At 47.5% G+C, this 22,295-nt stretch overlaps 1 protein-coding gene across 1 annotated transcript in view; it reads right to left on the bottom strand.

Annotated features, from left to right (window-relative positions):
* The window catches only part of LOC140455115 (E3 ubiquitin-protein ligase TRIM39-like), a 60,829-nt gene extending 42,347 nt beyond the window's left edge, over window positions 1-18,482 (bottom strand). Inside the window, exons 1-5 of the mRNA XM_072549773.1 lie at window positions 18,158-18,482; window positions 13,469-13,564; window positions 1,574-2,015; window positions 1,375-1,470; window positions 1,046-1,279 (exon numbers count right to left, since the gene is read on the bottom strand). Of these exons, the coding sequence (XP_072405874.1) occupies window positions 1,046-1,279; window positions 1,375-1,470; window positions 1,574-1,984 (741 nt within the window). The 5' untranslated portion in view covers window positions 1,985-2,015; window positions 13,469-13,564; window positions 18,158-18,482. The remainder of the gene's footprint in view (window positions 1-1,045; window positions 1,280-1,374; window positions 1,471-1,573; window positions 2,016-13,468; window positions 13,565-18,157) is intronic.
* Between the last annotated feature and the right edge of the window lie 3,813 nt (window positions 18,483-22,295).

Below are 22,295 nucleotides of genomic sequence, written 5' to 3' on the forward strand. Positions count from 1 at the left end.
GCGCCAGACTACCACTGCGCCCCTTTTATCCGCTGGCTTGATGGTGAGGTTGGGATTGGAGCAGAGGGATTGGAGGGCTGCATGTTGTGAGGGTGAGAGGTTGGAGTGGGAGAGGGGGGACGACAGGTTGAGGCGATTAATGTCCCAGCGGTAGTTGGAAATGAAGAGGTCGAGGGCAGGTAATAGGCCAGCGTGGGGTGTCCAGGTTGGTGCAGTGTGTTGGAGGTGGGCGAAGGGATCCTTGGAAGGTGGGCGGGAGTCCTGATTGTGAAAGTAAGCTCGGAGGCGGAGGCGACGGAAGAATTGTTCGAGGTCATGGCGTGTATTAAATTTATTGATGCGTGGACGGAGGGGGATGAAGGTGAGTCCATTGCTGAGGACTGATCGTTCGTTCCTCAGTGAGGGGGAGGTCTGGGGGAGGGGGATGGTGAAAACTCGGCAGGGCTGGGAGCTGGGATCTGGTGTGGGTGTAGAGCTCGGAGTGGGGGCGGAACCTGTAACTGGAGTGGGTGTGATGGTGGGGGGAATAGGGGTGGAGTCATGAGCAGGGGTAGTGTTCCCCTTGGGGTTCTGGGGGGTGGGGATAGTGACAGTGGGGTCTGTGGGGGGCATGTCAGCAGAATGCAGGTGAGTGGCACTGGTGGGGGCGGAAGTGGTGGTGGCCACGGCAGTAGGGGTGGCGGAAGTCACTGAGCACATGGCATCAGCGATGATGTGAGGGGCGGAAGTGGTGTCAGGTGTGATGCATGAGGAATTGTGAGGGGTGGATGTGGTTGTGGGGGTGGCCATGATGGGGGCGCAAGTGACATCATCAATCAGCGTGGGGGTGGTAGCTGCAGCAGCAGCAGCATGGCTAATGGTGGAATAGGTTCTGCAGACTGTGAGAGAGCGGTTTTTGCATCGTGACATCAGAACCGCTCAGACAACAACCCAGTTTAATTTTCCTCCAGTCCATTTCCAACGATCAACAATAATGTAACATTTCTTGGTTATATTTGTAACCGGGTGACGTTACATGGAGCTGACCTGCAATATCTTCCCTCACCTTCAGAAACATCAGCTCGTCTTTTTGCTCCATCTGTTTCTGCAACTTTGAGAGTTTCTCCTCAATAGAATTTAAATTCTCCTGAATCTCTCGAAGATTTTTCTCCATTGGTTCCACATTCCTCTCCTCCTCTTCCCTGAGATCTCTGAGTAAACGCTGCTCTTTCTCAGTGAGAATCTGGTGCATTTTAGTGAACTCGGATGTGATGAGGGTCTGCAGACTGCTCGCCTGTTCCTACCAAATGAAATGTGAAACCCCTCATTAATGTCCCGCGGTAAAGGGAACAAAACTAACCGCGATCCCAGAGAATCAGCACAGGGAGAGCTCACCCTCACTTCGGAAATCTTCCGTTTCTGGGTCAGTTCCGTTTGGAGAACCGCCGATTTTTTCTCTGTGAGAGAATGTAAGGCAGATTTCAGTTTAGCCTGGAATTGGAAGAGAAATCGCAGCATGAAACTATCAGACCTTGAAACTGTCAGACCTTGAAACTGTGACACAATTCACAGCTTTTAAACATTTCCTCTTTACCTTGTACACTTTAACTCCTTCTTTAATCTCGATGAAGCGGTGCTCTCTGTGTTCTGGTGCAGTGACACACATCACACAGATCACCTTCCTATCAGTTTCACAAAACAGCTCCAGTTCTCTCTGATGTTTCTCACAGTGAGGTTTACTTTCCTTCTCTTTCGGATCCAGCTTTAATTTTCGAGCCTCCTCGGCCAGATTCGCTAGGGCCCGATTTACCCTGAGGTTTCTTTCCCGAAACCCCTCTCTACATTGCGGACAGGAGTTTATCTCCTTCTTTTCCCAACTCCGGGTGATACAGGAGCGACAGAAGTTGTGTCCACAATCCAGTGTAACCGGATCGGTGAAGAAATCCAGACAAATGGGACAAACTGTCTCCTCGGTCAGTCTCAGGAGCTGCTGTCCGGATGCCATGTTCACTCTCCGCACTTCCTGAATCTACCTGCTTTCAGTTTCAATGTGAAAGAACACATTCAGTTCAAAGATCTCACGAGGATTTGCACTCAATACTCAGAGCAATTATTCCAAACCAACCCGTCTATCTTCACGCTCTGTGCAGTCATAGAGTCAGAATGTCAGAAATGTACAGCATGGAAACAGACCATTCGGGCCAAATCATCCACTTCAAACCAGATATCCCAACCTAATCTGGTCCCACTTGCCAGCACCCGGCCCCTTTCCCTGCAAACCCTTCCTGTTCATCTACCCATCCAGATGTCTTTTCAGTGTTGCAATTGTACCAGCCTCCACCACTTCCTCTGGCAGCTTATTCCATATGTGCACGACCCTCTGCATGAAAATGTTGACCCTTGGGTCTCCTTTGTATCTTTGTCCCTCCCCGCCCCCCCTCCCCCCCACCCCCCAACCTGAACCTATATCTTCTAGTTCTGGACTTCCCCACACCAGGGCAAAGACTGGTTATTTATCCTATCCATGCACCTCATGATTTTATGACCCTCCATAAGGTCACCCCTCAGCCTCCGATGCTCCAGAGAAATCAGCCCCAACCTATTCAGCATCTCCATATAGTTCAAATTCCAACACTGGCAACATCCCTGTAAATCTGTTCTAAACCACTTCAAGTTTCACAATATCCTTCCGATAGGAAGGAGATCAGAATTGCATGCAATATTCCATAGTGCCATAATCAACATCCTATACAACTGCAACATGACCTGCCAGCTCCTATACTCAATACTCTGACCAATAAAGGAAAGCAGATCAACCTGTGCTTTACAACCTCTCACAGCCTTTCTCTTTTTCACTTTCACTTCCTAATGCAAGTACGAAATACAGAAATCTTTCATTTCAAGAGTTCGATGGCAGCATCCAAGGCTCCTGTGCCAGGGAATGTTCACTCTGCCTGCTTCTGTTTTTTTCCCCCCTTTTATTTTGGCATCAGTGGGGAAATTGGTAGGAAGGCGCATTGTTTGGTTTGGGAATATGGCAGAGGCTGGTGAGTCTGGAGCTGTATCCTGAGGTGGCTGGCAGAGGGGTGAGCATGGGAGCCTGAATAAGCGAGTTAGGCCCAGCGCCAAATGATGGAATCCAAAGACTGGTGACTTGGACGTTGAGTGGATCTGTTGTTGGCGGTTGTGAAACAGTTATGGACTCTGTATTGTAAATTATTGTAAACTATGCAAAATGGTACCAGTGGACAGTGGAAGTTTTTCACTGCATTTTACTGTATTTGCACTGTAACATATAGGTGATAATAAAATCATTCATTCGTTAAATAGAGCTGACTCAGGTGTATTGAATTTTTAACAGTAATCACCACCTATCGAGACCCTGTTCAGGCTTCAGGAGATAACTGTCCCTCAGTCAGCTGGATCAGCGACCTTTTCATGACTCAAGTGACTGAAATTCAATCTTTTAAGATGGGGAAACAAAACATTAGCCAGTTCTATTCTCACACTACCTCCAAATTACCATGCTGCCTCCAAATGCCCTGAATTATATACTCTCAATGTGATCTCTTCTGCCTGAGCCTGCAGTTTAACAAGAGTGCTTTAATACTTTGTAAAAAACAAGTAATTACATCATCATGATTTAAGGATGATTTCACTGAAGTAAACAGGTGATGAGACTGATCACAAAATCCAGAGACCAATGAATACTCACTTAAATTCACTTAAACCACTGTGTTTCATGTGGTTCCACATTATACATGAATGGTGTACATACCCAAATCAATTTCTGTAGCACATTCAGTACAGATTATCAACAATATTCACAGCAGGAGATATCCCATAAACATAAGTTTCCTTACCATCGATTTTATTAGAGCACCCACTTGAACATGATGTTCTGATTAATATTTACAAACCTGGGCAGATCCAGTTCAACGGTCAGCATTATCCAGTCACTCACATTATTGTAATAGATTGAGAATTTTAAGTTTAACTAACTGACAGTGCTATCATAATTATATGAATCAAACCAATGAGCCATTAATAACAACAGAAAATGATGGAAGCACTCAGTAGGCCACGCAACATGGGAATGGCACTTGCTCACTACCTGACTCCACACTGAAGAGTGATGTGAATGACAACAGCAACTGGTCTCCCCTCCAGTCTTCTTTGATATAACCATTGATGAGATGTTCGTGTTGGTGTTGCTCAGAAAAGTAGAATTGAATGCCCAGCTGGCATTAAGAGTCATCTACATTGCTGTGTGTTGGGAGTTGTGTGGAAGCCAGCTAAACCATTCAAATTTACTCACTTGTCCAAATTTCAAAGATTTGAACCTCGGTCCACTGGAAACCAAGACCACCTCATCACCGTGAAAGTGGGAACAACAGTGACTCAAGGAATTCCTTGTATTCATTGCCTTCACTTCCCCACCTCTTTCTGGATCTCACTGTCTCTCTCCGCCTTGCAGTGACATGATCTGGTGTCCCGCTCTGGAAAGATCCCACTGCCTCTGAAGTGAAATAAATTAGATCCCCCTTCCCCCTACCCCGCTGAGTCCAATCTGAGACCCACTGACTGATTCATCTCCAACACCGTCATGTAGCGCCACCTCCCGCCTGTGGAGCAACATTACAGGCAGGAAAGTCCCCGGGTTCCTGCAGCTCACAGCTCATTCTACCCAGTCAGTCCCTCTCGACAATTGAGCTTCTATTTGTTTCTTCTCTGCCCCTCCCTCTTTCCCCCAGACTGAGACTGACCCCCATCAGTTTACAGCTGGGAGGAGGCAGGGGGACGGGGTGAAATTATGGGATGGATCTGTCAGTGCCCTTTAATCCCGCAGATTGTCAGCGGGGCGGAGTTTTTCCCGCCGTCATTCCCTCCCGGATTGAAGATGGGAAAGATCCTCTCAGTGAAAGTGTGGGTGAAAGTGTGGAGATGGGGCATGGTGTCCGCATTGTAAAATGACACCTGTCCCCCCTCATAGTCCAGGAAAACACTGATTTTCCGGGGATTCGTGCTCGGAGAGAGGAGGGTTAATGAGGGGGAGGTGGCGGCAAAATAACCATCTCTGAGATACAAACCCACAGTCCGGTCTCCGGGTTCAGTCTGAATCCCCCGTTTCCTCTTCACAGACTCCCGGGCCACTCCCAGAATCCACCAGTTCTTCTCCCCCACCTCCACCTCCCAGTTGTGCCCCCTTTATATGGACCCTTCTGATCCCAACACAAACAACAAGGGATCAAATCTCTCCGGGGAGTCAGGGAGCGGCTGCTCCGTGTCAGAGTCTCACACTGGTCCGGTCCTCAGACAGGATGAGCCAGGGGATGGGCTGTGTTAGCATCCAGAGTCAGACAGGCTGGAGCTGGGGGAGAGATCAAATAGCACCGTCAGAGAGAGGGAATAATAGATACAATGTGTATGAATACAGGATTAGTGGTGCTGGAAGAGCACAGCAGTTCAGGCAGCATCCAACGAGCAGCGAAATCGACGTTTCGGGCAAAAGCCCTTCATCAGGAATAAAGGCAGTGAGCCTGAAGTGTGGAGAGATAAGCTAGAGGAGGGTGGGGGTGGGGAGAGAGTAGCATAGAGTACAATGGGTGAGTGGGGGAGGAGATGAAGGTGATAGGTCAAGGAGGAGAGGGTGGAGTGGATAGGTGGAAAAGAAGATAGGCAGGTCGGACAAGTCCGGGCAAGTCAAGGAGACAGTTACTGAGCTGGAAGTTTGAAACTAGGATGAGGTGGGGGAAGGGGAAATGAGGAAGCTGTTGAAGTCCACATTGATGCCCTGGGGTTGAAGTGTTCCGAGGCAGAAGATGAGGCGTTCTTCCTCCAGGCGTCTGGTGGTGAGGGAGCGGTGGTGAAGGAGGCCCAGGACCTCCATGTCCTCGGCAGAGTGGGAGGGGGAGTTGAAATGTTGGGCCATGGGGTGGTTTGGTTGATTGGTGCGGGTGTCTCGGAGATGTTCCCAAAAGCGCTCTGCTAGGAGGCACCCAGTCTCCCCAATGTAGAGGAGACCACATTGGGAGCAACGGATACAATAAATGATATTAGTGGATGTGCAGGTGAAACTTTGATGGATGTGGAAGGCTCCTTTAGGGCCTTGGATAGAGGTGAGGGAGGAGGTGTGGGCACAGGTTTTACAGTTCCTGCGGTGGCAGGGGAAAGTGCCAGAATGGGAGGGTGGGTCGTAGGGGGTGTGGACCTGACCAGGTAGTCACGGAGGGAACGGTCTTTGCGGAAGGCGGAAAGGGGTGGGGAGGGAAATATATCCCTGGTTGTGGGGTCTTTTTGGAGGTGGCGGAAATGTCGGCGGATGATTTGGTTGATGCAAAGGTTTGTAGGGTGGAAGGTGAGCACCAGGGGTGTTCTGTCCTTGTTACGGTTGGAGGGGTGGGGTCTGAGGGCGGAGGTGCGGGATGTGGACGAGATGCATTGGAGGGCATCTTTAACCACGTGGGAAGGGAAATTGCGGTCTCTAAAGAAGGAGGCCATCTGGTGTGTTCTATGGTGGAACTGGTCCTCCTGGGAGCAGATACGGCGGAGGCGGAGAAATTGGGAATACGGGATGGCATTTTTGCAAGAGATAGGGTGGGAAGAGGTGTAATCCAGGTAGCTATGGGAGTCGGTGGGTTTGTAAAAAAATGTCAGTGTCAAGTCGGTCGTCACTAATGGAGATGGAGAGGTCCAGGAAGGGGAGGGAGGTGTCAGAGATGGCCCAGGTAAATTTAAGGTCAGGGTGGAATGTGTTGGTGAAGTTGATGAATTGCTCAACCTCCTCGCGGGAGCACGAGGTGGCGCCAATGCAGTCATCAATGTAGCGGAGGAAGAGGTGGGGAGTGGTGCCGGTGTAATTACGGAATATCAACTGTTCTACATAGCCAACAAAGAGACAGGCATAGCTGGGGCCCATACATGTGCCCATGGCTACGCCTTTGGTCTGGAGGAAGTGGGAGGATTCAAAGGAGAAATTGTTAAGGGTGAGGACCAGTTCGGCCAAATGAATGAGAGTGTCAGTGGAAGGGTACTGTTGGGGACATCTGGAGAGTTAAAAAAATGGAGGGCTTGGAGGCCTTGGTCATGGCGAATGGAGACGTAGAGGGATTGGATATCCATGGTGTAGATAAGGCGTTGGGGGCCGGGGAAATGGAGGTCTTGGAGGAGGTGGAGGGCGTGGGTGGTGTCTCGAACGTATGTGGGGAGTTCCTGGACTAGGGGGGGATAGGACAGTGTCGAGGTAGGTAGAGATGAGTTCAGTGGGGCAGGAGCATGCTGAGACAATGGGTCGGCCAGGGTGGTCAGGCTTGTGGATCTTGGGAAGGAGGTAGAACCGGGCAGTGCGGGGTTCCCGGACTATGAGGTTGGAAGCTGTGGGTGGGAGATCTCCTGAGGTGATGAGGTTCTGTATGGTCTGGAAGATAATGGTTTGGTGATGGGGGGTGGGGTCATGGTCGAGGGAGCAGTTGGAAGAGGTGTCCTTGAGTATGGGGAGGAGGTTGGAGTAGGAAGAGTGGGATGGGGCAAGGAAGAGTGGGGGAGGACTTGGGAAAAATGGGTAGCTTGAAGGAACATTGGGGTGGGGAGGGGTGGAAGGCAGAATGGTGTGGTGTGGGTGTACAGAGAGTGGGACGTGGTGCAAAAATTCGGAAATGTTTCGGGACTGGGGGAGGGAATAGAGAGGAATGGGATGGTATATGGAGAATGGAGGAAGGGAAGGACCAGAAAGTTTGTTGGAGAGGAAGCAAGAGAGGAGGGTGAAAGAATGGGGGAGGGGAGGCAAGTGTGGGATGGAAATTTTGAGGGGTGGTAAAACGGTGGAGTGATGGGGAAGGAAGATTGGTTGAGTGGAGGGAAAATAATATTGTGTGAGAGGAAGGAAGGTAGGAAGAGCAGAAATGGGGAGCAGGAAGGGACAATGCTGCATGGGAGATAAGACATAAGGCCATAAGACATAGGAGTGGAAGTAAGGCCATTCGGCCCATCGAGTCCACTCCGCCATTCAATCATGGCTGCAGGGCGCTGCAACTCCACTTACCCGCATTCTCCCCGTAGCCCTTAATTCCCCGAGACAACAAGAATCTATCAATCTCTGCCTTGAAGACATTTAGCGTCCCGGCCTCCACTGCACTCTGCGGCAATGAATTCCACAGGCCCACCACTCTCTGGCTGAAGAAATGTCTCCGCATTTCTGTTCTGAATTTACCCCCTCTAATTCTAAGGCTGTGTCCACAGGTCCTTGTCTCTAGATGATGGAAAGATGGGGAAAGAGATGGAAGTTTGGGAGTGGGGAAGGGTTGGGCAGGGAGAAAAAGGGGACGAGGTGGAGGAGATTGTAGACCAGGATATGAGAGAAGGAAGAGCAGGCTTGGATGGTAGGATGAGTTGGGGTAGATCAGAAAAAGGGGGTAGGGGAGATGGGGGCGGGGGGGAAGAGCAGGGAGAAGTATTAATGGGAGAGTGTGAAAAGAAGAATGGATGAAGAGTGGGGAAAGGAAACATGTGAAGGAAAGGAGGGAGGGGGTTGGAAGAAAGGGGAGGAGTTAGCAAGTGTGCAGGAGGTGAGGAAGGGTAAGAAATATTGTGGAAGTTCAGTGGGATGGGTGGATGAGGGAAGGAGAAAGAAGAACAGGGGGTTAGCAAGTGCAGGGGAAGGGATAAGACGACTCGGGGAATGGGAGACAGTGATGCTGGAAGAGCAGGGAAGAATGGGTAGTGGATGGAGTGGGATTGGAAGGGAGAGATTAGAATCATCTCGTATAAAATCCATTCAGCACATCGTGTCTGTCGAATCATTTTAAAGAAACATGGTACTTCCCCATCCCACCAGCAGTTAGTGATTGGAAGCAAATCCTGGCCCCACATCCAACATTAAGACTATTGTGGAGCTCTCAGCGTGGGTAAAATCTGACTTGTGTGGTTCAAATAGGTGATGGAGATGGGCATGGATTTCAGAATTAATCAAGTGAGATCATAAAACCATGCAACATTGGAGTGGAATTAGGCTGTTTGACCCTTCAGGTCTGCTCTGCTATGATCGTGGTGATATGGTTCTCAGACCCATTCCTCTATCTTCCCCATACCTTTTGATCCCCTGTGGTAATCAAGAACCTCAAGAATATTGAAGCACTTTGTAAGTTGAGGAATAATTCCAAAAACAGAGAAATGCAGGATGGGTTGTTAGAGCTTGGGTTGCTAAAATCTGGAAAGAATCTTGGATTGGCCATGAGGAGACAGGCCCAATAAAACAGAGCTTGTGTGGGAAACAGTAGGCAGCAGTTAAACAGGACAGGGGCAAATAGACCAGAATGTGGGCAGAGAAAACATTCTCAGTAAAAAGCAGCAGCACATCTGCAGATCAGAACAAAGCCTAAAGACAGTTAAATGCTCAGTTTCCTTTCTCCCTCCATGACCCCATGTTACTGTCACTTCCAATGAAACTCTCTCCTCACTGGAAGCAAGAACAGATTATTTGCCACCCATTCATCAGGGACCACCCAACATCTTTCCACACTACAAATCCATGGAAAACTGAGAGGAATGTTGTACTGAAGCCCAAATATCAGAATAATTTGAATGCTGGTCAAATTCATGAAGAGATCAGGAGCTTTACTGCTCAGTCAGTGGGATCCATCTATCAGCCTCAATATCTCCAAAAGACCTTGTTACTCACCATTATTGAAGTTGTCATATATCTGCACAATGTTTTAGAACTTGTGCTCGTGTTAAGCACATGAATGTTGTTCACTGTTGTTTTGAACCTTGGAAACTTCAAAAGGATCATCACAGCCTCCAGTGACTAGAATAGACAGAGTTAAATTTTTTTTTAACTATGTCCACCCCAGTCTAACACAGGCACCTCCTCATCAGAGTAGAGAGTTTCTGCTGCCCCTTCTGTCTAATTCCATCCACACGAGAGGTCTGTTAACACAAGCCTTCAAGTGAAAATATATTTTTCAGCTAATATTGTGTTACAGGTGTCAGCTGGATTTACAATCAGGAATACTATACTGTGTTTTACCCGGGTTAATTTCATCCATCACTTGTCTCCAAATTGTGTACTGTAAGGCCCATTGTACGTTCCAAGAGACAAGGCACCATCTGCTGGTGATGTCCAATTGTTATCGCTAATCGTGCAAATATCAGGCAATTCGTGTTAGCAAATTGCACTTTGTTAGAATAAGTTATAAATAATTTATCTAGTCAGGTTTCAGCATGTTTTGTCATTCAGCAAATGAGGGAGAAAATTAAGCGAAAAAATTTGTTTCCATAACCAAACAAACACAACTTGGAAATGCAAAATTCCAGGTGGAAAACCACATCATGGAAAGACAAAAAACCATATCCTGATAAGAGATTAGTTACTAGACATTGCACACCACAGGAGATGATAAAAGTGCAGCCTGTGCTATTGCGGTAACATGAAAAGAGCTTGTGAAACAAAGGAAAAAGCTGAAAATATCTAAAACTATTTATTACCTTATTTCATAATTTATTCTACTTATTCTATGAAGGTCTGTAATACTTACATTTTTAACATTGTTAGAAACATTTCCAAAAAGTAACAGAGAGACTAAGCACCTTTGTCGCTAAGATGGTACTTTGTGTGGCAACATCATGTACTATTCATCATATTCCTTTACTTCTGTACTTGAGAACACATGACAATAAAATCTAAATTGAAACACAAACTCTCGTGCCATTGAATGAGGCTAGACTGAAAATAGCAGGGGCATTGGCAATAATTTTCAATTCTTCTCTGGCCAACAGAGAGTTGCCAAAGGACCGATGGACAGTTAATATGAACCACCTTGAATGTGAACCACAAATGGAGTTAAATAATATTTTAAAGCAGCAAAAATAACCAGGAAATAAACCCATAATAACCCATCCTTGAGTTATTGAGCAAATTGTACAGAGTTTCAGGAAAGAGCATGCCCTACCTTCTCTTCTGCCTCCTGAAAGAAATGAATCACAAACATTGAGGATGGCAGTAACAGATTTCAGGAGACGACAGACAGAGACAACTGAAATGAGCAGACACAACATGGAAGTGGAAAGTGACACATTTTGAAAGGAAGATTGAGAAGAGGGTAAAATAAACTGGAACTGACCATCAGTCCCACTCACAGACACTGACAGTCCCACTGTACCAGCCACACCCACATGGAATGGGAACTGGATGACAGTGAGAGCATGAGATTGTTAAACTTGGGGAACACCGAGATAATAACAAAATGAATATCAACCTCACAACCTATTTGCTGGAGGATCTCGGTGTTACTGTGATTCTGCAGAGAGTGTGGGAGCAGTTTCTGTATCATGACAATGTCAGAACCATTCAGACAAAAACCAAGTTTAATTTTCCTCCTATCCATTCAGGTGAGCAACATTAGTGTAACATTAAGAGTTATAGAGATGCACAGCATGGAAACAGACCCTTTGGCCCAACTAGTCCATGCCGACCAGATATCCCAACCCAATCTAGTCCCACCTGGCAGTACCTGCCCCATATCCTTCCAAACCCTTCCTATTCAAATACCCATCCAGATGCCTTTTAAGTGTTGCAATTGTACTAGCCTCCATCACATCCTCTGGCAGCTCATTGCATACATTTACCACCTTTGCATGAAAAAGGTGCCCCTTCGATCTCTTTTATATCTTTCCCCTCTCACTCTAAACCTACGCCCTCTAGTTCTGGATTCCCCTCACCCCAGGGAAAATACTTTGTCTATTTACCTTATCCATGCCTTTCATGATTTTATAAGCCTCTAAAGATCATCCCTCAGCCTCCGATGCTCCAGGGAAAACAGCCCGAGTCTATTCAACCTCTCCCTCTCACTCAAATCCTTCAAACCTGGCAACATCCTGTAAATCGTTTCTGCACCCTTTCAAGTTTCACACATCCTCCCGATAGGAAGGAGACCAGAATTGCATGCTATATTCCAAAAGTGACCGAACCAATGTCCAATGCAGCTGTCACGTGATGTCCCAACTCCTGTACTCAGTACTCTGCTCAATAAAGGAAAGCATACCAAATGCCTTCTTCACTATCCTATCTACCTGAGACTCCACTTTCAAGAAGCTATGAACCTGCTCTCCAAGGTCTCTTTGTTCAGCAACACTCCCTAGGACTTTACCATTAAGTGTATAAGTTCTGCTAAGATTTGCTTTCCCAAAATTTAGCACCTCACATTTATCTAAATTAAACTCCATTTGCGAATTCTCAGCCCATTGGCCCATCTGATCCTTATCCCATTGTTGTTTTCCCATCAGTTATTTCTGTTCAGATGGACAAATGGGCTGAGGATTGGCAGGTGCAGTTTAATTTCAATAAATGCAAGGTGCTGCACTTTGAAGAAACAAATCAGAGCAGGACTTATACACATAGTGGTATGTTCCTGGAGAGTGTTTCTGAACATAGACACCTTGGAGTGAAGGTTCATAGTTCCTTGAAAGTAGAATCACAGTTTGATAGGATAGTGAAGAAGGCATTTGGTATACTTCCCTTTATTATTCAGGCCACCAAGTATAGAGTTTGGAGGTCATGTTGTGGCTGTACAAGACATTGGTTAGGCCACTTTTAGAATATTGCACACAACTCTGCTCTCCTTCCTACTGGAAGGATGTTGTAAAACTTGAAAGGGTTCAGAAAACGTTTACAGGGATATTGCCGGAGATCGAGGATTTGAGCTAGACAAAGATGTTGAATAGCCTAGAGACTTTTTCCCTGCAGCATTGGAGGCTGAGGGGTGATCTAATAGAGGTTTATATAATCATGAAGGCATGGATAGGATAAATAGACAAGGAATATTTCCCGGGGGTGCGGGAGTCCAGAACTAGAGGATGTAGGTATGGGATGAGAGGGGAAAGAGATAAAAGAGATCTAAGGGGCAACTTTTTCACACAGAGGGTTATGTGTCTTTGGAATGAGCTGCCAGAAGAAGTGGTGGAGGCTGGTACAAGTGCAACATTTAAAATGCATCTGGACAGGTACATCAATAGGAAGGATTTAGAGGAATGTGAACCAAGTGCTGGCAAATGGGAATGGATTAGGTTAGGATATCTGGTCGGCATGGGTGAGTTGGACTATTTCTGTGCCGTACATCTCTGACTCTATAACTAGGTGATGTTTCACGGAACAGACTGGCAATACTCACCCTCAGAAATATCAGCTCATCCGTTTACTCCATCTGCTCGTGCAACTTTGAGAGTTTCTCCTCAATAGAATTCAAATTCTCCTGAATCTTTCGAAGGCTTTCCTTCATTGCTTTGACAACCCTCTCCTCTTCTTTCCTGAGATCTCTGAGTAAACGCTGCTCTTTCTCAGTGAGAATCTGGTGCATTTTAGTGAACTCGGATGTGATGTGAGTTTGCAGACTGCTCGCCTGTTCCTACCAAATGAAATGTGAAACCTCATTAATGTCCCGCGATAAAGGGAACAAAACTAACGAGATCCCAGAAAATCAGCACAGGGAAACCTCACCTTCACTTCTGAAATCTGCTGTTTCTGGTTCAGTTCCGTTTGTAGAACCGCCGATTTCTTCTCCGTGAGAGAATCTAAGGAAGATTTCAGCTACTCCTGGAATTGGGAGAGAAAATCGCAAAATTAAAGTGTCAGCCCTTGAACAGTGACAAAAGTCTCAGTAATATAAAAGCAAATTACTGCAGATGCTGGAATCTGAAACCAAAAGAGAAAATGCTGGTAAATCTCAGCAGGTCTGGCAGCATCTGTAAGGAGAGAAAAGAGCTGATGTTTCGAGTCTAACTGATCCTAAACTCGAAACGTCACCCTAACGGGTCAGTTAGACTCAAAACGTCAGCTCTTTTCTGCTTTGACAAAAATTTCAGTCTTTGTAAATATTTCCCCTTTACCTTGTAGAGTTCAACAGCTTCTTTAATCTGTAGGAAGCACTGCTGTCTGTGTTTTGGTGCAGTGACACATTTCACAGATCAATTTTTTGTCAGTTTCACAAAACAGCCCCAGTTCTCGCTGATGTTTCTCACAGTGAGGTTTACTTTCCTTCTCTTTCAAACTAGCTTTAACTTTCAAGCCCCCTCGGCCAGATTCGCTAAGGCCCAATTTAACCTGCGGTATCTTTCCAGAAACCTCTCTCTACAGTCTGGAGAGGGGTTTTTCTTCTTTCCCCAACTCTGGGTGATACAGGAACAACAGACGTTGTGTCCACAATCCAGTATTACCGAATCCTTGAAAAAATCCAAACAAATGGGACAAATTGTCTCCTCGGTCAGTCTCTGGTACTGCTGTCTGGAAGCCATGTTCACAATCTGATTCAAACTGGTTTCAATTTCTGAGTTACTGTACTGAACACATTCAGTTTAGTGATCCACCCTCAGATTCCATCACAATGCTCGAGAGAATAATGATCTTACAGTTCTCTTTGTGCTCTCAACCTTTTCACAGGGAGGAGAAACTGGGAAGTTAAACTCTATCCATGAGGGAGGAAGTGGGAGTGAAGGTGCCTGGAGTGTAAGCATTGAGGGAGGGACTGAAAGGGTGGCGGGGGGACGGGGCGGGTGGGGGAATGGGGACAGATCTTTACCTTTGGACTTAGCTGCAGACTGAACACACTGCTACAGTAATGACAAACCCTCTGGAGGAACCGGTAAGGCGACAGGAAAGGATACGAATGCAACCTAATGAAGAATTAGAGATGGACTGTAGACGATGAATCCATTTCTGAAGAGATGGTGCAAGGGCAGATTCCTGGGGAATTGGGACTAGTTCTGGGGGAAACCGGACCAGTAAAATTGGACAAGTTTATTTCTGCTATTTTTCCTCAATAACTATTCAGAGATTTTATTACACACCTCTGGAGCAGGTGGGATTTAAAACTGGGCCTCCTGGTCCAGGTGTGGGGACACAACCACTACTTTACACCTTAAGAGGTCTCTCTTAAGGTGAGAGATTATCATAGAGTTATAGGGATGTACAGCACAGAAACAGACCTTTCAGTCCAACTTGTCCATGCCAACCAGACATACTAAATTAATCTAGTCCCATTTTCCACTATCCACTACACCTCCAATTTTGGTGTCATCAGCAAATGTGTGAACTTATTTACTGCATACATACCTATGTTCACATCCAAATTATTTGCATTAATGACAAAGAGCAGTGGACGCTGCAGCAATCCTTGTGACGCAACACTGGTTACAGGCCTCCAGTTTGAAAAGCAAGCCACTACCACCATGTCTTTGACCTTTGAGCCAGTTCTGTATTCAAATGGCTAGTTTTCCATGTATTCCATGTAATCTAACCTTACTACCCAGTAACCATGAGGAAACTTAATGAACGCCTTACTGAAGTCCATTTGGATCCCATCAAACACTCTGCCCTCATCAATCCTCTTCCTCATTTCTTCAAAAACTCAATCAAAATGGTGGGGTACAATTTACCATGCACAAAGCCATGTTTACTATCCTTAATCAGGCCTTGCTTTTCCAAACCCATGTCAATCCCTTCCTTCAGGATTCCCTGCATGAAATTGCTCATCACCAATATCAGGCTCACTGGTCTATAGTTCGCTGGTTTTTCCTTACCTAAATAGTGGTATCACATTATAGAGTCATAGAGATGTATAGCATGGAAACAGACCATTTGCACCAACTTATCCACACTGACCAGATATGCCAACTCAGTCTAGTCCCACCTGCCAGTACCGGCCCATATCCCTCTAAACCCTTCCTATTCCGATACCCATCCAGATGTCTTTTAATTATTGCAATTGCACTAGCCTCCACCACTTCTTCGGGCAGCCCATACTAGACACCCACCACCCTTTGCATGAAAAACTTGCCCCTTAGGTCCCTTTTATATATTTCCCCTCTCACCTTGAACCTCTACTCTCTAGTTCCGGACTCCCCCACCCCTTGTCGATTTATTCTATCCATGCCATTCTTGACTTTACACCTCCATCAGGTCACCCCTCAGCCTCCAATGCTCCAAGGAAAACAGCCCTAGCCTATAAAAACTTTCCCTACAGCTCAAATCCTCCAACCCTGGCAACATCTTTGTAAATCTTTTCTGAACCCTTTCAAGTTTCATAACATCCTTTCGATAGGAAAGAGAACAGAATTGCACACAATATTCCAAACATGGCCTAACCAATGTCCTGTACAGCCGCAACATGACCTCCCAATTCCTGTATTCAATACTCTGACCAATAAAGGGAAGCATACCAAACACCTTCTTCACTATCCTATCTACATGTGACTCCACTGTCAAGGAACTATAAACCTGCACTCCAAGGTCTCTTTGTTCAGTAACACTCCCTAGGACCTTACCATTAAGTGCATAAGTCCAGTAAGATTTGCTTTCCCAAAATGCAGCACCTCGCATGTCCTTAATATTTTTGTAAACACCTTTTGGATTCACTTTAACTCTATTTGCCAAAGCTGTCTCATGTTGTCTTTTTGCCCTCCTGATTTCCCTCTTAATATACTCATACTGCCTTTATATCTAAGGATTCACTCGATCTCTCCTGTCTGTACCTAACATATGCTTCCTTCTTTTTCTGAACCAAACCCTCAATTTCTTTTGTCATCTAGCATTTTCCCTATACCTTGCAGCCTTTCCTTTCACCCAAAGAGTAATGTATGGTCTCTGGACTCTTGTGATCTCATTTCTGAAGGTTTTCCATTTTCCAGCCATCCCTTTACCTGCGAACACCTGCCCTCAATTAACTTTTGAAAGTTCTTGCCTATTACCTTCAAAATTCGCCTTTCTCCAATTTAAAACTTCAACATTTCGATCTGGTCTAACCTTTTCCATCACTATTCCAAAACTAACAGAACTATGGTCACTGGCCCCAAATTACTCTCCCACTGACACCTCAGTCAACTACCCTGCCTTATTTCCCAAGAGTAGGTCAAGTTTTGCACCTTCTCTAGTAGGTACATCCACATAGTGAATCAGAAAATTTTCTTGAACACACTTAACAAATTCCTCTCCATCTAAACCCTTAACACAGTCCCAGTCTGTGTTTGGAAAGTTAAATATCCCCTCCCATACTCACCCTATTGTTCTTACAGATAACTGAGATTACAAATTTGTTTCTCAATTTCCCGCTGACTATTAGCGGGTTTATAATAGGAGTCAATTCCTACAGATGCTGGAACCTGTTCTGGAAACAAGAAATACCAGAGATCACAGCGAGTTGGGCAGCATCCATGGAGATAGCGCAAGCTGAAATTTCGGGTCTAGATGTTTCTTCACCAGAACTGAAGTGTGGAGGCAGCAGTTTTTACGTAATGGGGGGGTGGGGGTGGAGTGCTAAGGGCGAAAGGATGTTGACAGTTCAGATGAAATGTGAGAATGCTGCTAATTTCCAGACTGGGAAATAACAGACAGCCCCGCTGAAAGGGGGTGGGGGTGGGAGAGAGGGCTTGACGACTGATAATATAACAAGTTAAGCTAAAAGGAAGGCAAGGAATGCAAGTGGGTTCACAAACTGACGGCTTTGAACTCAGTGCTAAGTCCAGAATGTTGGAAAGTGCCTTGGGTTTCTTTGATACAGCTCACCCATTCTCTTCTACTTTCACTTCCAATTATAACTTCTTCAGCGTCTCTGCGATAGTCTCCTTGCTCTTTGCTATCTTTCTCCCTGGGCTTCATTTCCACCCATGTTCCCTCCCCCACCCCCACCCCAAACCACGAACGCCCAAACCTAGTGTTTGCTGGAAACATAATTTACTCCCAGCTGTAAAAAGTCCTGAAGAAGAGTTACCAGACTCGAAACATTGACTCTGCTTTCTCCCCACAGATGCTGCCAGAATTTAGATTAGATTAGATAATGTACAGTGTGGGAACAGGCCCTTCAACCCAACCCATACCGATCCACCGAAGCGCAACCCACCCAGACCCATTCCCCAGACACTGAGCCCTTCACCTATGCTTGTTAATTAGCTATATTACTTCCTGTGGCACTCCATGCAATCTCAAGCTTTCTAACTTAGTTACTGCTATGCAGCTTCTCTCATTTCCCACTGCATTGTTTCAACTCTTGAGTTTCCCCAGCAATTTCCGTTCTTGTTTCACATTCCTGCAGGTGTAAGGCGCAGACTGGGAAACAATGGCAGATGTCCTTCCTAACTGCGGGAGACGGCATGCTTGAGACCAGCTTTTTGTTCGAAATGCGTTTAATTAATTTACCTTCGCTGCTGTCAGGCTGAAATCTCAAGTTAGCTTTTCCGATGGCGGCCCAGGTTATTGTCCAGAAGATTGCCGTTTATTGTTAAGGTCCAGAGTTCTCCCTGTCCACAGAAAATACCCTCCCCATGACGTAAGTTGCATTAATACGTTCACATTTCATTCACTTAAAATTCTGAGGAACAAAAGGCCTAGTCCACTCAATCACCGCTCAGAGAATAATCCCCACCAGAGATCAATCTGTTAAACTTTGTTGCACTCGCTCCGAGGCAGGTCTGTGCTTCCTCGGGTAAGGAGACCAAAGTGAGTCACACTGCGCCAGAGTCACAGTGGTTTTTTTTTTTTTTTTTTATTTCAAAAATATACTTTATTCATAAATGATTTGATGGTCTGTACATTGGATCATGCCATACATATGTCCATATTTACAAACACAGATTCGACTTTATTCTTGTCCTTTACAATCCTGTGCATTTTTTCAATCTTGTATATATACATATATTTGGCTGAGGCATCAGCAGAGCCCAAAAAAAAAACGTCTGTATGGGCCCCCTGTTCTTCTTTCGGCAGGCCGATCTTACACGGTGGTCTTTCCCCACCGCGCCTTGGCGGCAGCTGCCCCAAGCTTCAGCGCGTCCCTCAACACGTAGTCTTGGACCTTGGAATGTGCCAGTCTGCAACACTCGGTCGGGGTCAACTCCTTCAGCTGGAAGATCAACAGGTTTCGGACCGCCCAGAGAGCGTCCTTCACCGAGTTGATGATCCTCCAGGCGCAGTTAATGTTCGTCTCGGTGTGAGTCCCGGGGAACAGGCCGTAGAGCACGGAGTCCCGCGTCACGGCGCTGCTCGGGACGAACCTCGACAAGCACCACTGCATTCCTCTCCAGACTTCCTCTGCATAGGCACATTCCAGAAGGAGGTGTGTGACAGTCTCGTCCCCCCCGCAGCCACTTCGAGGGCAGCGTGCGGTGCGGCAGAGAGTCCGGGCGTGCATAAAGGATCTCACAGGCAGAGCCCTTCTCACCACCAGCCAAGCCACGTCTTGGTGCTTGTTGGAAAGTTCTGGCGATGAGGCATTCTGCCAAATGGCTTTGACAGTCTGCTCAGGGAACCGCTCGACAGGATCCGCCCTCTCCTTTTCCCGAAGGGTCTCAAGGACGCTACGTGCTGACCACTTCCTGATGGACTTGTGGTCAAAGGTGTTTTTCCTCATAAATATCTCCACGAAGGACAGGTGATACGGAACGGTCCAACTACTCGGAGCGTTCCGCGGCAGCGAGGCCAGGCCCATCCTTCGCAACACCGGGGACAGGTAGAACCTCAGTACGTAGTGACACTTGGTGTTTGCGTACCGGGGATCCACGCACAGCTTGATGCAGCCACACACAAAGGTGGCCATCAGGGTGAGGGTGGCATTGGGCGTGTTTTTTCCCCCATTGCACCGGTCTTTGTACATTGAGTCTCTTCGGACCCGGTCCATCTTTGATCTCCAAATGAATTGGAAGATGGCCCGGGTGACTGCGGCGGCACAGGTCCTGGGGATAGGCCAGACCTGTGCCACATATAGCAATACTGAGAGTACCTCACACCTGATGACCAGGTTTTTTCCCGCGATGGAGAGCGACCGTTGCCCCCATCTGCCTAGTTTCTGTCTCATCTTCCTGATCCGCTCCTCCCAGGTCTTGGCGCACGCCCCAGCCCCCCCGAACCAAATACCCAGCACCTTCAGGTGGTCAGTCCTGACGGTGAAGGGGATAGAGGATTGGTCGGCCCAGTTCCCGAAGAGCATGGCCTCGCTCTTGCCTCGGTTTACCTTGGCCCCCGAGGCCCGTTCGAACTGGTCGCAGATGCACACGAGTCTGTGCACGGACAGCGGATCCGAGCAGAAAACAGCGACGTCATCCATGTACAGGGAGGCCTTAACCTGCAGGCCCCCGCTGCCAGGAATAGTCACCCCTCTCAGGCTCGCATCCTTCCTGATGGATTCGGCAAATGGCTCTATGCAACACACAAACAAGGCGGGTGAGAGGGGGCATCCCTGCCTGACTCCAGATCTTACAGGGAAGCTATCTGATTCCCACCCATTGATTGAGACTGCACTGACAATGTTGGTGTAGAGCAGTCTGATCCAATTTCCGATTCCCTCCCCAAAGCCCATTTTGGAGAGGACATCCCTCATATATGTATGCGATATCCTGTCAAAGGCTTTCTCCTGGTCCAGGCTGATGAGGCAGGTGTCCACCCCCCTGTCCTGCACGTAGGCGATCGTATCCCTGAGGAGTGCGAGACTCTCAGAGATCTTCCTGCCCGGTACAGCACAGGTTTGGTCCGGGTGGATCACCGATCCCAGAGCAGACCTGACCCGGTTGGCGATGACCTTTGACAGGATTTTGTAGTCTGCATTTAACAGTGAGATCGGTCTCCAATTTCTAATTTCCTCCCTCTCCCCCTTCCGCTTGTAGACGAGGGTGATGATGCCTTTCCTCATGGATTCACTCATGGTACCTGCCCGGAGCATACTGACATACACCTCCAGCAGGTCCTGGCCGATCAAGTCCCAATGAGCGGAATAAACCTCGACCGGTAAGCCGTCGCTTCCGGGAGTTTTATTCTTTTCGAAGGACTCGAGGGCCTTGGTCAGTTCATCCAGAGATAGCGGCTGGTCCAGCCTCTCTCGTGTTCCGTCATCTAGGACCTCCGTGATAGAGGACAGGAACGACTGGGAGGCCGCGCTGTCGGTCGGCTTCGAGTCATACAGGCTGGCGTAGAAGGATTTGCTGATCCTCATGACGTCAGCCTGAGATGACGTTACCGAGCCATCTTCTTTCTTCAGGCTGCTGAGCACGGAGCTCTCTTTGTGCACCTTCTGGAAGAAGAAACGTGAGCACGTCTCGTCCTGCTCCACCGAGCGGACCCTGGACCGGAAGATTATCCTGGAGGCCTCCGAGGCGAAGAGCGAGGCTTGCTGGCCCTTCACCTCCTTGAGGTCCTCCGTGACATCCACCCCCATCGTCTGCAGCAGGAGCAGGTTCTGCATACTTTCCTGGAGCTGGGACAGTTTTCCCCGCCTCTCTCTCGCCTCCTGGACACCTTTGAGGATAAAGAACCTCTTGATGTTCCCTTTTACCGTTTCCCACCAGTCCGCTGGAGACTCAAAGAGGGGCTTCACGGTTCTCCAACCTGCGTAATCCCTCTTGAGCTCTTCGATGTTTCCCGGGGTCAACAGCTTAGTGTTCAGTTTCCACGTTCCCTTGCCCGCCCGCTGTTCGTCCTGTAGGTGACAGTCGGCCAGCAGGAGGCAGTGGTCAGAGAAGAACACCGGCTTGACGTCGGTGGATCTGACCCAGAGTCACAGTGGTCTCACGGTGGACCTATGTAATTGCAGTCAAAATTGTTCTCGTTTCTGATTTTCAGCATCGTCAGGTCTTTGACGGTGAATCTCTGTTTAGTTGTGAGAACTGATTGAGGAATGTTGTGCAGACGCCGGGAGAACTCCCCTCCTCCTCTTTACCGGGTGGTTCTTGAGGGAGACACGGCCTCGGCTTACCATCTCACCGGATGGAAGGAGCGGGCAGAGGGGAGACAAAGACGGACGACCATTTAGCCCACGCTTCAGGCTATCTTCCTGATGAAGGGCTTTTGCCCGAAACGTCGACTTTACTGCTCCTCGGATGCTGCCTGAACTGCTGTGCTCTTCCAGCACCACTAATCCAGAGACCATTTAGCCCCTTGAGTCCCTTCTGTCTTTCTATTAGAGAGCGGGTGATCTTTACCTTTGCTCCGTTTCTCCCCGTCCAAGATCCCTTGGGAAGCTCCAGTTATCCCAATATCCACAGCCTCTGGGTGGAGAGAAATCCATATTCCCCCCTCCATTTGTAACGGCCCAGAGTTTGTGAATCTCGAGATTGTTCCAGGTTTTCGGAAGGAAATTGAATTCGCTCAGAATTTGCATTTGGAAATGCTGCCGGCCAATCCGATTGGACATGGTTTCCACAGAGACCCGCCTCAGCCACTTAGTGGCATGGGCTCTGACCAATCACATCCAGGATCCGTTTAAGATATTCCATCCTCCCTGTGATTGATGTGTTCTTTAACCAATTGCTTTCACTATTCCCAGCAAATCCCACCCTCTTCCTGAGTG

This window comes from Chiloscyllium punctatum, chromosome 30 (genome assembly GCF_047496795.1).
Source record: "Chiloscyllium punctatum isolate Juve2018m chromosome 30, sChiPun1.3, whole genome shotgun sequence".
Taxonomy (NCBI): Eukaryota; Metazoa; Chordata; class Chondrichthyes; order Orectolobiformes; family Hemiscylliidae; genus Chiloscyllium; species Chiloscyllium punctatum.